This window comes from Lactuca saligna, chromosome 9 (assembly GCF_052625555.1).
Source record: "Lactuca saligna cultivar CGN05327 chromosome 9, ASM5262555v1, whole genome shotgun sequence".
In the NCBI taxonomy this organism is placed as follows: Eukaryota; Viridiplantae; Streptophyta; class Magnoliopsida; order Asterales; family Asteraceae; genus Lactuca; species Lactuca saligna.
Genome location: NC_136425.1, coordinates 153,141,759 through 153,158,531, shown reverse-complemented (window position 1 = coordinate 153,158,531; position 16,773 = coordinate 153,141,759). Strand labels below are relative to the sequence as shown.

General features: G+C 42.1%; 1 protein-coding gene and 1 non-coding gene across 2 annotated transcripts; both read right to left on the bottom strand.

Annotated features, from left to right (window-relative positions):
* Window positions 1-11,710: 11,710 nt before the first annotated feature.
* Window positions 11,711-12,130, bottom strand: LOC145016836 (uncharacterized). Its single transcript, XM_078975025.1, has one exon. It carries the CDS (start codon window positions 12,128-12,130, stop codon window positions 11,711-11,713), a length of 420 nt encoding a protein of 139 aa, XP_078831151.1.
* A 3,994-nt stretch (window positions 12,131-16,124) lies between these two features.
* LOC145018883 (small nucleolar RNA R71) lies at window positions 16,125-16,231 on the bottom strand. Its single transcript, XR_013667243.1, has one exon. It is a non-coding gene; the product is annotated as a small nucleolar RNA R71 (small nucleolar RNA).
* Window positions 16,232-16,773: the final 542 nt, after the last annotated feature.

Genomic DNA, 16,773 nt, shown 5'->3' with positions numbered 1-16,773 from the left:
CACATAACATGTGATCAGGGTTGAATAATCTCAGAGTGATGGAATTGGCCTTATTGCGCAGCTCTCATTTAAGTCTAAACGCTGTGGGGATGAGTCTTTTAATCGAAGGATTATCTGAGCCTTACCCCATGTGATGGTAGTCAGGTAATGGCTAATTGGCATTGCAAGGAGGCCTTCAGCAGCTGAGGACCGGATAGGGTGGAGTCAGAGGTTTTCCCTAGGGTAAGCCTAGGATGAGGATAGTAGTGATCAGCAGTGGTAAAAGGGATCTGGTGGAGTCAAGGCAGTCTTTGAAGAAGGTACAGATAGACGTGGAAGGTAGTATGGGCCCGTACTACTGAAAGCAGAGGATCCGTACCCGAACTGAGGAAGGTCGAGATAAGACCAGGGAACTTGTAGTGGATGTGATCCCTCAAGAGGTATCAGTGTCACTAACAGTTGTTATTATGTATTGCAGAATGGTGGTACTACGTTCGAGGCCAGCGGTTGGCAGCACAGGAGAGGGATCGGGTTCGGGATTAGGTTCGAGCCAGTAGATGAAGGGCTACGCGAGTTCATAGTGTCAGAGATCACCAAAGGTATCCTTGAGTCGACCCCTATCATCTTCGGGTCGATCAAGGAAGGGATAGTTAAGCTGATGGAGGATCGCCTCAGGGAGTTCAGGGGTGACCTGGCATCTGGCCAATCAGTATCTCACACACTGTCCTTTAAGGACTTCAGGGGCAGTGGTGCGCCAGATTTCCATGGGGCGAAGGATCCTATTGGTACCAGACGATGGATCGCTGACATTGAGTCTGCGCAGTTGACTAGCTTCTGCCCCGAGGGGTTGAAGGTGAGGTTCGCAGTAGGGTGTTTGAGAGACAGAGCTAGAGACTGGTGGGAGTTTGTTGGTGACTAATTGGGAGCCCTGGTTGTTGAGGCTATGACATGGTCGGACTTTGTGACCCGTTTCAGAGCGGAGTTCGCACCTGCAGTGGAGCTCCAGCAGTTAGCTTGAGAGTTTTTGGACATGAGACAGACGACAGAGACTGTGGCGGAGATCACCGCCAAGTTCCGAGAGAGGGCGTTGTTGGTGCCCCAGTATGTGGGATATGAGGATATGAAGAGGACCCACTACCACGACATGCTGCGAGCCGACATTCGGGAGCATGTCAGTTTTTCGGCTTGCCCTACCCTGGACTCTATGATTGCCAGGGCGAGGGAGAGGGAGATAGATATGGAGCACATCCAGAAGAGGAAGTCAGAGGATGGACAAACAGGAGGGGCTTCGGGGAAGAAACCCAAGGGATCAGATGGTAGGCCAAAAGGCCAGAAAGGACCGGGCCGCTGTAGGAAACGCGGCAGACCACATGAGGGAGCATGTAAAGTAGGATCCTCGGGCTGCTATAAGTGCGACAAGATTGGGCACTTCAGCAAGAATTGTACTACCCCTCTACTTGTGATACAGACGTTAGAGTTGATGTGTTTCCACCGCAACCAGATGGGCCACAAGGAATCCAACTGCCCCCAGTTGACAACAACAACACTAGTGAAGGCTCCAGCTCCAGCGACCCTGAGGATTACGATGGCCGGCAGGGCAAGGGAGAGGCTCCGATGGTGAGGAGTTGGGCATTTCAGCTGACTACCGAGGAGGCACGCGCCGCACCTGATGTGGTGACAGGTATGATTCTTTCCCTCTAATTTATTTATATGATGTTATGATGTTGATATGTGCTCTGTGTATATGTGTTTAGGATCGTTCCATGTGAACAGTATCCCAGTTCAGGTGTTGTTCGACTCGAGTGCCACCCGATCGTTTGTTTCTCTTGCGCTTAGCAAGAAGTTCACCGAGTCTCCAGGCATGTTGTATTTCCCTTTAGAGGTAGAGATTACCGATGATCGGTCAGTGCGAGCATCAATAGTGTTCAGAGATTGCGTTCTGAGGCAATTTGAGGAGCGCTACTTGGTAGACTTGGTTCCTATTACGTTGCGTGGGAACAAGGTAATTATAGGCATGGATTGGCTCAGCCCCATCGGGGCGATGATAGATTATGCTCAGCAGCTGATGTGCATCAGGACCCCAAGTGGGGAAGAGTTGGTAGTTCAGGGCGAAAGGCCACAGCGAGGGCAAGCGGTATGTCCGGCAGCGAGAGCTAGGCGCTACCTTCAACAAGGTTGCACAGGATATATCTTGTATCTTATGGACACCCGTGAGGCGGGTAAGGCGATGGTGAGTGAGGTTCCAGTGGTATGATATTACGCAGATGTGTTCCCAGAGGAGCTTCCTGAGATACCTCCAGAGCGACAAGTAGAGTTCAAGATCGACCTACTCCCTGGTGCGGCTCCGATAGCCAAGGCACCGTATCGGTTGGCCCCACCTGAGATGCAGGAGTTGTCTACATAGCTGCAGGAGTTATTAGACAAAGGATTCATTAGACCGAGCAGTTCTCCCTGGGGAGCCCCGATTCTGTTTGTGAAGAAGAAGGCCGGGTTACATCGAATGTGTATAGATTATCAGGAGCTGAACAGGGTAACGGTGAAGAACCATTACCCACTCCCGAGGATTGATGACCTCTTTGTCCAGCTTCAGGGAGTATCTTGGTTCTCCAAGATCGACCTACATTCAGGATACCATCAGATGAGGGCCAGGGAGGAGGATGTGCAGAAGACCGTATTTTGGACGCATTATGGCCATTACGAGTTTGTTGTGATGCCCTTCGGGCTGACCAATGCTCATGCCACGTTCATGGACCTCATGAACCACGTGTGTAGATCGATGTTAGACCATTGTGTGATAGTGTTTATTGATGACATATTGGTTTACTCCAAGATGCAGGAGGAGCATGAGGATTATCCGCGAGAAGTTCTGGAGACTTTGAGGAGGGAGAACTTGTATGCTAAGTTCTCCAAGTGTGAGTTTTGGTTGCACGAGGTGCAGTTCCTCGGACATCTCATCCACCAAAATGGGATCTTAGTGGACCCGGCCAAGGTAGAGGTCGTGATGAGATGGGAAGTTCCGAGGTCTCCATCTGAGATTTGGAGTTTCCTGGGATTAGCGGGCTACTATAGGAGATTCATCCAGGATTTCTCCAAGATAGCCGTACCCCTGATGCGGCTGACGAAGAAAGTCGTGGTCTTTCAATGGGGGCCTGAGCAGCAGGCAGTGTTTGAGACTTTGAGATAGAGATTGTTCGAAGCGCCAATCTTAGCCCTACTAGAGGGCGTAGAGGATCTTGTTGTATACTGTGATGCGTCCATTTCAGGGTTGGGCGCGCTGCTGATGCAGAGAGGACATGTCATTGCCTACGCTTCAAGGCAGCTAAAGCCTCACGAGGCGAACTACCCGATGCACGATTTAAAGTTGGGGGAGGTTTTCTTCGCCTTCAAGATTTGGCGGCATTACCTCTATGGAGTCCGGTGTACCATTTACACGGAACATAAGAGTTTGAGATACCTCATGGACCAGCTGAATTTGAACATGAGGCAGCGACGGTGGTTGCACGTGGTAAAATATTATGACTGCGAGATCCTTTATCACCCAGGGAAGGCCAATGTGGTGGCCGATGCGCTTAGCCGCAAGGCAGCACCGATCAAAGATGTGTGTATAAGGATGACGGTGGTGATCCCACTGTTAGAACATATACGGGAGGCTCAGCAAGAGGCCATGAAGGAGGAACATTGGAAGAGCGAGTGTATAGTGGGTCAGGTTTCATCCTTCGATTATAATAGCCGAGGATTATTAACACTACACCGTAGGGTGTGGGTACCGTATCACGAGGGTGTGCGTCAGGTTCTACTGGAGAAGGCGCACAAATCCCGATACTCCATTCATCCCGGGGCGAAGAAGATTTATAGAGATCTTCGTCTAGACTATTAGTGGCCCTGCATGAAGCGGGATGTGGCATGGTACGTAGAGTGATGCTTGACCTGCAGGAAGGTCAAGACCGAGCATCAGAGATCACACAGCAAGATGCAACCATTGGATATCCTGCTATGGAAATGGGAAGATATCATGATGGATTTTATCACTAAGCCTCCCAGGACCACAAGGGGAGTGGATACTATATATGTTATCGTGGATTGGTTCACCAAGAACACCCACTTCATACCAATCCAGGAGAGTATCTCGGCGGAGAAGCTGGACGATATCTACATCAGAGAGGTGGTGGCGCGGCATGGAGTGCCAGTCTCCGTGATTTCAGATAGAGACGTACGGTTTACTTCTAGGTTTTGGAAGAAGTTCCATGACGAGCTGGGTACTCGTTTGCATTTTAGCACCGCTTTTCACCCGCAGATAGATGGTCAGAGTGAGCGGACCATCCAAACTCTGGAAGATATGTTGCGGGCGTGGGTGTTAGACTTTGGTGGTAGCTGGGATACTTATCTTCCTTTGGCTGAGTTCTCATACTACAATAGCTACCATGCGAGTATTGACCGTCCTCCCTTCGAGATGTTGTACGCGAGAAGGTGCAGGACCCCGATATGTTGGGGCGAAGTTGGCTAGAGGGTCATATGGAGCACCGAAGTGGTGCTCAAGACGACCGAGAGGATTCAGCAGGTGCAGAGTAGGCTTCAGACTGCTCAGAGTCGGCAGAAAAGCTATGTCGACAGGCACCGATCAGACCTGGTGTTCCAGGTCTGAGATATGGTTCTCCTGAAGGTGTTGCCATGGAAGGGTGTCATCCGATTCAGGAAGCGGAGCAAGTTGGGCCCTAGGTACATTGGACCCTTCAGGGTTCTAGCTCGGGTAAGCAAGGTGGCGTACCGGCTAGATCTGCCGGCCGAACTCAGTCAGATCCACAACACCTTCCACGTCTCGTACCTACAGAAATGCCTAGTGGATGACTCGATGGTGGTGCCTTTAGAAGATATTTAGGTTAATGACAGACTTAATTACATTGAGCGGCCAGTAGCAATCCTCGACCGGAAGTCGAAGGATCTGAGAAAAAAGAGGGTGGAGCTAGTAAAGGTGCAATGGCAGCACCAGAAGGGTTCGGGGTGGACTTGGGAACCAGTAGAAGAGATGAGTGAGAACTATCCCGAGCTTTTCCAGGAGTGAGCGGCAGACTTTAAGGACGAAGTCTAAAATAAGCGGGGGAAATTTGTAGCACCTGGTTCCTGGTATGTATTTTAATCTATGTATTTTTGCATTTTTAGCTAGAACTCGGCGAGTTGTAGCTGACTCGCCGAGTAGAGACAAGATATTGAGCATGTTTAAATTGGCGACTCAGCGAGTCCGCCAGTCTGGATGAAACCCTAATTTCAAAGGTTTGCACCCTATTTAAACATCTTTTTGTGCCTCATAACGGCCCCATAACATCCAAAAACACTCCCTCACGAAGTCCTAACCCTTATTTTAGTAATTTGAGTGCTTTGGGTGCAATTCCTTGATGTTTTGGAGAAAGAAAAAGGTAGATCAAGAGGAGAGGAAGAAGATCCAGAATCTTGTGCCATTTTAAAGCTTCTAGAGGTATTACACTTGAAACCCTCTCTGTTCCTTCATTATTATCTCCTTAAAAGCTTAAGATAGTCATTTTAAGGCCTCTTCTAGTCTTGGTCTTTGAGTAATGAGCTTATAGTGTTAAGGGACTTCAGATCTAGGCATGATTGAGCTCTAGGAGCTCGGATTTGTTGCTTTTATGAGCCTAACTTGTGTATAAGTCCTATATCTACTCTTCTAGTCCTTGTTAAGCCTGTTATTTCCTTTTTGATGCATGAATACACGTAAAGTTGGAAACTTTACGTGTAAAACCTACCCTAAGGACTCAGATCTATGAATGGAATGCATTGGATTCAAGCATAATCAAGTATATAGTAATTGCATGCATGCGACTCGGCAAGTCGAGTCGCGAGTCCTCGATTTTCCCCTTTTGAGTTACGCTGAGTAAGATCGGTGAGCTATAAGTGGAATCAGTGAGTCGGAAGCCAGAATCAATAATGAAGGGACTTGGTGAGTCAATGCCCTGACTCGGCGAGTCCAAGGCAATCTTCTTGCCTCAAGATCAGACTCGACGAGTTGTTCATACAACACGGCAAGTAATGGCTAGAGTGTTTATCGGATGAAGATGAACTCAACTAGTTGTTCATACAACTCGGCGAGTCGAATGAAGGACTATTGGATATCTGTATAGAAGGAGAACTCGTCGAGTGTCTGCCTTACTAGATGAGTAGGGACAAGAGTGAGGATAACTAACTGGATAGGGACTCGACGAGTTAGCGAGCCAACTCAGCTAGTCGGGTCAATTGGAAGTTGACTTTGACTTTGACGTTTGACTTGGCCAGGGGTAAATGGCCATTTTACCCTAATGATAGTTAGCAGTGTTTCGTGGGAACTACAGCCGGAGGATTTTCAGAGCAGCAGTAGCAGACAGATAGTTCCCGCACAGATCAGCAGCTACCTTGCTGTAAACAGCAGCCGGAGGATCAAAAATATGGTTTATAGTTTGCTTTTCTGGGCAATTGTATTTTTATGTAATATTTTGTGTGTTTACGGCTAGGTGGGTGTTTACAGCCATAAACACCCACCTAGCCGTAAACACATAAATTATAACATAAAAATACAGTTGTCCAGAAAAGCAAAGTATAAACCATATTTTTGACCCAACAATCTCCCCCTTGGTTTACAGCTTTCTTTTCTTAATTGGCCCAAGAAGCTCCGCCTAAAAAGTAGCTCGCTTTTCTTCTCAATCTTCATCGAGAGCTTGGCTTCAACATTAATCTTCAAATTCATCACAACTTCAAGATGAACTTGATGAATCTTCAATGAATGACTTCATCTTGAGCAGTTGGGATTTTCTTCAGAATTTGACATTGAACGCACATTGGGTGAGGAGGCTTCTTGTAGAGATTCTTGAAAGATGACACTTTCAGCTTGAAAATCATCAGAGAGAACAGAGAGAACGAATCTTCTGGATCACTTCAGCAGGTTTATAGATAGCGGCAGATTGATTGAGGAGGATTCAATGCAATCCGTCACATAATCTTCAAGTACAACTTGACCTTGCTTATGGGGTTGAAAGATTGAATGTTGGAAGAATAATCTTCATTTATTTCTCATTTGAATGAGAATTCTTCGACACTCACGAATGAGGCCTTGGCTCAGAAAATCTCGATACAGTCTCCATAAGTCTCATCTACATCTGAATTCATTTTTCAAGACAAAACAAAACTAACAGAAAACTTATCACAAAATATTTTTGGATTTTTCATATTTTCTGAAAAAATAAAACAGAAACAAAAATACTTTTGCATTTTCTGTTTTTTTTTTTTGAACAAGAAATTAAACAAAAATAACACTATTTTTGGATTTTTAATTTTTCTGATTTTTGTTTGATTTTTTAATTTTTTTTTAAGTCTCCCCCTAAATTTGTGCATAGAGGAAAACTATGAACAAATTTATCAAAAACTAAAATATTTGAGATCAAAGTTGTGAGACAGTCTTAACTTTGTTTATCAGTACCTTCACCTTCATGAATAGATCCGGTCAATTGTCGGTATTGTGGTCCACTTAAATACGAAGGATATCGACAAACTTTTCTAAATAAACTATTTAGCTGACGACGACCACGACTATTGTTCTCCACTTAAATTAAGCAACGAGATCTACAGATAACTCTTAAATGGTTCAATTTTAGTTGCACTAGAACCTGTTCCCCACTTCCCTATATACCCTGGTTATCAAGAACTTCTTAAAGACTCCTTACTTTAGTTGAGTAAGCAATTATTAAGGAGGATGTCAGATTTAGAGATAGATGCATATGTTGTGTCCCAGGTCGGATCTCTTTCAATCACGCAGAAGGGACACCATATGGCTAACTACGATAGTGGGATTGAGAGGTAGAATGTTGCATATGTTGTGTTCCAGGGCAGATGTGTTTCAATCACGCAGAGGAGACAACATATAGCTAACAGATAGAAATAGTTTCATAGATAGGGAGGTGCGTAGAAATAGAGTTGCATATGCTACATTCCAGGTTGGATCTCTTCCAGTCACGCATAGGAAGCAAGATATGACTGACAAATAGAAAGCAAGAAAATAATTTCCTACAGACCTACTTTATCAGAACCCCACGGTTGCCCTATTAGAACCAGATTTAAGGACATAAGTTCGTACATCAAGGAAAAGTTGAACCACTGTTCTAGATGCGTATTAATTTAATGTATCCTGTAGGTTCCCGTGTTTATCTCACTGCTCAATCCACCCGAGCGTCGTATGGTCAGTCCAAACAATTCTATCTTAATCCACACTGTCAAATCCTTCATGCCTACCAGCACATTGAGCACAAAGTCTAGACAATTCAGATTCACTCCCTTACACATGTTTTAGACTGCCCATTATCACTTTATCTTTATATCACTTCCCAAAACAACCTACTAACGAAAAACTATAAGAAAATAAAAGAATGCATTCAAAACGAAACAGATTAAGGTAAACTCAGGAGTATCATGAAGAAAACTCAAACCGTAAGTCACCAATTGAATTTGCATCCATAACGTCTGAGAACAGCACACACAAGCTCAGAACAGATTCGAAAATTATTCATGTCATTAAGCACTAACCCCATTTGTGATCTCTTCCTTTCCTCCTTTCCCGCAAAAGGACACATACTCTCAAACAAAGGTCTGAATGTTGTACAGTTGAGAGATGTCCCCTATTATGTGCCTGAACAGCACCTACCAACAAACTGAAGTCTGATGATATGCCTCCATAGCTACTCCGACACAGAGCAGCATCAGTTGGTCTTTGGAACCCAATCCATTTTGAAACTGGGTCGACCTTTTTCATCTTTGCAAGGAACATTCTCCCACGACATGTCTAGTTTATCACAAACAAAAGATGTAGAAATATTAGAGTCATGAGGTGATTTGGGAGATTGAACCTTTGGAACCAATTTGTAGTTGGGTTTGACCCATTTCTTTTTCGGTCCAATGGGTGCCTCGGCACTTGATTTTGAACGTGAAGTTGGCTTCCGAGATGATTTTGACCTAACTGGTCTTTGCTTCACATAAGCATCTCTTGGATTGGACTTCTTGGTTGGCATTCCCTTCGCACCTTTTAGATTTGGATTCTTGACCTTAGAAGTTTGATTCTTGGCCTTCTGTGCGTTCCAGTCACCATTGCTCGATTGTGCCCTGGAAGGGTTTCTTTTGAACTATCTCCCACTTGGCGCGTTCTGCCAGCCTTGTGCATAGTAGGGAACATATGCGCGATTACGAAATTTTTTGGCAACGTGTCCAGGTGTTCCACAGTGAAAGCATGTCTTTTTCTTTACTGTGAAGTTGTTTCTTCCTGCCCTTGGTGGCGTATGCTTGCCTTATCTCTTATTGTTCCCACAAGCACACTTACAGCAGGCACCCTGATTCTCTAGAATTGGTGGCATGTATTTACCAATAGCATGTTGATCAGAAGCAGCTGAGTTTGAAGCAATAGATTCAGAGCTCAAGGAGACATTGGTTTGTTCAATGGTGTTCTCCTTGTTCTTATCTTCTGCTACTTTACTATCAGACACACTCTCTTCAGCTGCTTGCTTGGATTGGCTTAGTGGTTGATCTTCATAGGAAGTAGAAGCATTAGTATTTTCAACCTGAATACCTCCTGACACAAATCCAGCTGGTTTGCCATATTGAAGATGTGCCTCCATGTCAATTTATTCTTATGTCATAGGGATGGATGTGTAGTTATGACTGAAAGGTGGAGGAACACTATCATACCCTAGACCTTTTTGCTGGTTATTTTTAAATTGCGGACAATGGTCTATCATGTTTGCAACTACTTCGCTTGACACATCAAATTTTTTTAAATCAAAATCTATAGTTTCAACTTGTCCTTTTAATGTGTCAAGCTCAATAGTCAACTCAACATTTTGTCTCTTCGTATATGTTGTGTCCCAGGTCGGATCTCTTTCAATCACGCAGAAGGGACACCATATGGCTAACTACGATAGTGGGATTGAGAGGTAGAATGTTGCATATGTTGTGTTCCAGGGCAGATGTGTTTCAATCACGCAGAGGAGACAACATATAGCTAACAGATAGAAATAGTTTCATAGATAGGGAGGTGCGTAGAAATAGAGTTGCATATGCTACATTCCAGGTTGGATCTCTTCCAGTCACGCATAGGAAGCAAGATATGACTGACAAATAGAAAGCAAGAAAATAGTTTCCTACAGACCTACTTTATCAGAACCCCACGGTTGCCCTATTAGAACCAGATTTAAGGACATAAGTTCGTACATCAAGGAAAAGTTGAACCACTGTTCTAGATGCGTATTAATTTAATGTATCCTGTAGGTTCCCGTGTTTATCTCACTGCTCAATCCACCCGAGCGTCGTATGGTCAGTCCAAACAATTCTATCTTAATCCACACTGTCAAATCCTTCATGCCTACCAGCACATTGAGCACAAAGTCTAGAAAATTCAGATTCACTCCCTTACACATGTTTTAGACTGCCCATTATCACTTTATCTTTATATCACTTCCCAAAACAACCTACTAACGAAAAACTATAAGAAAATAAAAGAATGCATTCAAAACGAAACAGATTAAGGTAAACTCAGGAGTATCATGAAGAAAACTCAAACCGTAAGTCACCAATTGAATTTGCATCCATAACGTCTGAGAACAGCACACACTTGTTACTATAGTCTTCCTGAAGTCTCCCAAAGTCAATAATTTTTGCTTCTAACTGGGCCTTTAGGGGTTTTTGTCCTTTTCTATGTTGATAGCCTTCATATCTATGGTCCTCTACTTCTCTACGTAATGATTCTATTTCCTCACGAAGAATTTTAACATAATCAACACATGCCTGAGAACAAGAAGGTAAACTTACCTCACTTTTCTTAGGTTCGGAAGTAGAAGATACCATCAGTGCAAACTGCAGCTCCATCATCTTTTCTTCAGGATCAGCTGCAACATTCTCCACGAGAACATCATCATTGATTTGGGCTAGGTGAGCCTTTTCAGGTCCTGAAATATTCAGAGCTTGAATATGGTCCTCCCAGTCAAATGATTGAGCAACCATAGCATTCTCACCATTGATCGTAACGCCTCCGCGATTGTTTCCCACCGCAACCATCGTCCTGTCATTGTTCATTCTTCAATCTGGTTTCGGGCACTCACGAGCAAAATGACCCGGCTCGTGATAGTTGAAACAACGCAGTTTCCCTTTGTTGAACCCCACTTTCTTCTTAGCATTCATTCCATTTTTCTTTGCGATCTGCTTTTCCCTAAACACTGCCATAGGTATTTGCCATGTTATATCCATCTTTTCCACATCTTTTGGATGAATTTGATCCAGGTCAGCAAATGATAGTTGAGGTGGGAGCTCTTCGGCTAAAAGGACATTGTAACAGTTGAAAAGTCCAGTGGCAAGAGCAAGATTCTCATCATTTTCTTTCGAGTTTGAGGGGGAACAGCTTGAGGAACAACAGATGAAGACACAGATGACACAACAGAAAGAGATGTTGCTGATGGAGTAGCAAAAGTCTGAATCTGAGGTTGTTGTACAACAAACTCTTGTCCTAGAGAGGAGATGAGTGATGACAGAGCATTGTTTGAAGAAATCCCGAGATTTTCAGTCGAATAGGAATTCACATGATTAATCTCTCGATGCTTATCATCAAGATCACAAGCTTTGATAGTCACCATTGTTTCAGCAAGAGTGAGACGATTTAGATCTTTCGTATTCTTGATAACAACAACATTCATGTCCCATGATTTTGGAAGTCCATTTAGTAGCTTTTTATTTTTTTGGACTTAGTCAAGAAGATCCCATCTATAGTCATCTCAGTAGTGAGAGTGGTAAATCGTTGTAGCTGAGCCTCCAGGGTTTCTCCAGGAATATAGTTAAACATGTTAAATTTCTGTCGTGGCATATCCTGACGACTTTCTTTCATGTCTTCATTTCCCTCATAGACCTCAATCAGGGCTTCCCATAAGGATTTTGCTGAAGTATATTCCCTAAAACCATGAGCTATATTAGGAGATAAAGCCATAGTCAAAGTGGCTGAAGCCCGTTCCTGTTCCTCAACTTTCTCAAAATCCTCATTAGTATAGTTTTCAACTGCTTTGTCAACTATTTTTCCCGCAACAGTGGTAGTAATTCGGATTGGAACCTTGATGATGCTTCGCCAAACTTTGAAGTCTTTCATTTTAATATATTTTTCAGTTCGGTATTTCCATTCAGGAAACCCATCTATAGACAGCAGTCTTGGAATACGCGTGGTTGTGCCCATGACAGAGTCCAGTTCGTGATGATGTGCTTCACTTTGAGAATCCATTTTTAATTAATAATTTTTAAATCAAAAGATCAAAAGAATAAAACAATAAAAATGTCAAGAATGATTTTACGGTCAGACTATTTTACGGCCGTAAACTGAGTTTACGGTTGATGGTTTACGGTCACTTAGTTTACGGTCAAACTGTTTTCGGTCAATGAAGACACAAGATTCACTTTTTACGGTCTTTGAAGATGAGTTTACAGTCTATGAAGATCCTCTGTTTACAGTTAAAGAACACAATTTACGGTCAATGAGGATTCTTGAGTTTACTGTTGTAAATTGAGTTTACGGCTGCAAACACTTGGCTATAAACTCCTAGAAGTTCACAAAAACATGAATTTAGAGCAGATTTGATCCCTTTTAGCAGTGAAAGTACCAAACACAATCTCAAATAATGATGAATACGAGTTTAAATAGCCGAAAACATGATTGAATGATGCTTTGACACTGGTTTCCCTCTGATACCAATTGTAAGTCCCCAAAATGCTTGAGTATCAATCAGATCCAATTGATGGTGCAGAATCCCAATCAATTGTATGATTTCAGATCAAAATAGAAGAGAAGGAGAAGAAGAAAATGATGAATCTTGAATGTATTGATGATATGATTGAAGTTCCTTACACAAGATTCACTTTCTCTCTCTAGAACACACCTTAAGTTTCACACACTTAAGCTCATCTCTTTCTCTACTATTCCATTCACTTTACTCCTCACCCCTTACACCTATATTTATAGGGAACATGGGACGAACACAAGTGCACGTCCGTGAACAGGTTTACGGTCGTAAACTTGTTTACGGCCGTAAACCTGTTTACGGCCGTAAACACCCACCTAGCCGTAAACACATAAAATATTACATAAAAATACAATTGCCCAGAAAAGCAAAGTATAAACCATATTTTTGACCCAACAGCATTGTCTTTAATTAGCCCTCACAATTGGAAATAAAAACAAATGACAAAAATATCCCTGATTCTTTTCACACTCTTATTGCTTAATTATGGTTATGCACATCATACATGTATCCAAGATTAACTTATTTTTTTCTATGAATACTATGATGATGCATACCCTTAGATGATGTTGCCTTTTTTATTTTCATTATTTATAATGAATGACCATTATACCCTTATATCTCAAAATAGTTTCAATGGGAAATTATAACATTTTATTTGTTTTATGATAATAAGAAATAATTGATGGATATACCCCTGCTTTAGCATAATCTCCATATGTCGATAACAAACATGGGGCAAACTAACTAATCTAACCAATAACTTACCTATAAAGTGGAAATAAGTTGAAAAGTACATTGCTTTTTTTACAAAACAATGCAGCCAAACAAGGACAATACTGACTCAGTTATAAATATGAAACACAATATAAACAACAATATAAAATTATAATTATAATTACTTCCTATTTTTCCCCTAAGATAGTTATAATTAAAACAACATCAAATTGCTTACAAAAATGAGTTTCATATGTACTCTGTATTAAACACAAAATGGAGTACAACATAGGTCGCCTACACTATGTTTTTCCATGCTATCACATTCTCCTTCGCCATGTCCATTGCATCTTCCATTTTTTCTCTTGGAATTGTCATGTTTAGCATATGCCTGATGCATGCTATTCCAACATCAACTGTTACCATCGGGTGTTCTGTTATAAACAGATGAATAAGCTTCTCAACTCTTTTGGATGGCGAGTTCATCAAAAAGTGGGGGAAATTGATTGGAACAAATACAAGCCTATGTTCAACATACATATGTTCAATCTCTTGAAATTGGTGTGCCCTAACAATCATCTTGAAAGTTCCCAAACATTCATCATTCAGAATTGGAATCATTAACAACCCACAATTTTCTTCGGTTGGCATATGATACCAGTTACCCATAGTTGTATACACCAAGCTTTTCGAAAAATAACCAAGCATCTCCATGTTGAGCAAATTGATGTTGAAACATGAAATAAAGTTAACTTTTTTCTTTTGATACGAATTACCTGGATAGTCTGTAAAAAACCCGCCATGTACAACTCTAATGGTGAATATCTAATCGTTTGCTTTCCCGTACTCTACTAATGGTGTGTTTTTCGGTGGTTCACTTCTTACACTCCAGAGTTGGAACCTCAGATTTGCCCATGAATCACCATTCATCTTTGTTTCCATTGATCGTCGGAGTTATTTTCAAAGAGGAGGAGCAAATAATCGAAGCTATCGTATGTTGGTAATGAATATGTAAGAATGACGATTTTGATATAAGGGGAGGCTTTAAACGGATCATCATTCGGAGCTGAAGGTACATCGACGCAGGCCATCACTTCCGATTAATAGCAGGCTACAAGGGAGGTGCAATTTGAACAACGGCTGTGATAATGATTATCGTTATTGTGTTATACATTAATATATTATTTACATTAATATATATATATATATATATATATATATATATATATATATATATGTATATATATATATATATATATATATATATATATATATATATATATATATGTATATATATATATATATATAATATTAATTAAGTGTAACATCCATACTTGCTTTTTTATTATTACCATACAAAATATAAATTTATATATAAATTAATTATAAATATATAAAATCATTTTTTTAATTAATATGGATATGGGTTGTAGGTGGTCGGGTGTTGGTATGGGTTGGGCATCATTAGGTCATGTACGGGTGTTGGTAATGTTTTAGGACCAAAATGGGTTTATAATATGGGTATGGGTTGCAGGTGGTCAGATGTTAGTAATGGTTGACCATCCTTAAGTCATGTAGGGGTGTTGGTAATGGTTTGGGATCAAAATGGGTTTATAATATTGGTATGGGTTGCAGGTGGTTGGGTGTTGGTAATGGTTGACCATAATTAGGTCATGTAGGGGTGTTGGTAATGGTTTGGGACCAAAATGGGTTTATAATATGTGTATGGGTTGCAGGTGGTCGGGTGTTGATACGGGTTGACCATCATTTGGTCATGTATGGGTGTTGGTAATGTTTTGGGACCAAAATGGGTTTATAATATGTGTATGGGTTATAGCTGGTCGGGTGTTGGTAATGGTTGACCATCCTTAGATCATGTAGGGGTGTTGGTAATGGTTTGGGACCAAAATGGGTTTATAATATGGGTATGGGTTGTAGGTGGTCGAGTGTTGGTAATGGTTTGGGACCAAAATAGGTTTACAATATGGGTATGGGTTGCATATGGTCGGGTGTTGGTACGGGTTAACCATCATTAGGTCATGTAGGGGTGTTGGTAATGGTTTGGGACCAAAATAGGTTTATAATATAGGTATGGGTTGCAGGTGGTCGGGTGTTGGTACGGGTTGACCATCATTAGGTCATGTACGAGTGTTGGTAGTGTTTTGGGACCAGAATGGATTTATAATATGGGTATGGGTTGTAGGTGGTCGGGTGTTGGGACGAGTTGACCATCATTAGGTCATGTATGGGTGTTGGTAATGGGGTGGAACCAAAATGGGTTTATAATATGGGTATGGATTGCAGGTGGTCGGGTGTTCATACGTGTTGACCATCATTAGGTCATGTATGGGTGTTGGTAATGTTTTTGGACCAAAATGGGTTTATAATATGGGTATAGGTTGCAGGTGGTGGGGTGTTGGTAATGGATGACCATCCTAAGGTCATGTAGGGGTGCTGGTAATGGTTTGGGATCAAAACGTGCCTCGCGAGACTCAACAACTTTGAATGCTTCTGGTTACATTGAAGGGTGCTGCAAAAGATTGGCTCAAGTCACTTCCCCCCGGATCCATCACTACATGGGCCAAGATGAAAGAAGAGTTTATTGATCAATTTTGCCCACCTTCCAAAATAGCTAAGTTAAAGAAAGCCATAGCCAACTTTGAGCAACAAGCTGGAGAATCACTTTATGAGGCTTGGGAGAGATACAAAATTCTATTAAGATATTTCCCACATCATGATCTCAATAGTCAACAAGAAGTCTCCATTTTTTATGATGGAGTGAATGTTACAACAAGGCAATTACTTGACTCGCAAGGCCCCCTCATGAAGAAAGCACCCCCGGTGATAAAGAAACTAATTGAGGAATTCTCTAAGCATTCTAGGGAATACCACAACCCAATGAATGATGTGACGAGGGGGAAGCTTGTGCAGCTTCAGATAATTTGTCAGCAGTCATGGCTATGTTGAAAACCATGGATAGGAGGATGGATAAAATGGATCAAAAAATACAGGCTATTCGGGTGGGTTGTGAGAATTGCAATGGACCTGATCTTACTAGAGATTGTGACTTAGACGAGAATGGGAACAAGAAGGCGCAAGTATGCTACTCCAGTGGTGATAAATATGATGATGACTGGCTAAAACCAAAGGAGTGGCTCCCCTATGAAGAGTACAAGAAACCTAAGGAGGAGAAGTATAAACAAAAAGGAAGAGGGTTTTACCAAAAGGAGGAGCCGGTGCAAGAAAGAAAACCAAGTGTGGAGGATATGCTTACTAAATTTGT

Bases quoted from the DNA above. Each gene is read 5' to 3' on its own strand.
- LOC145016836 (XM_078975025.1), bottom strand. From the start codon at position 12,130: ATGAAAGACTTCAAAGTTTGGCGAAGCATCATCAAGGTTCCAATCCGA.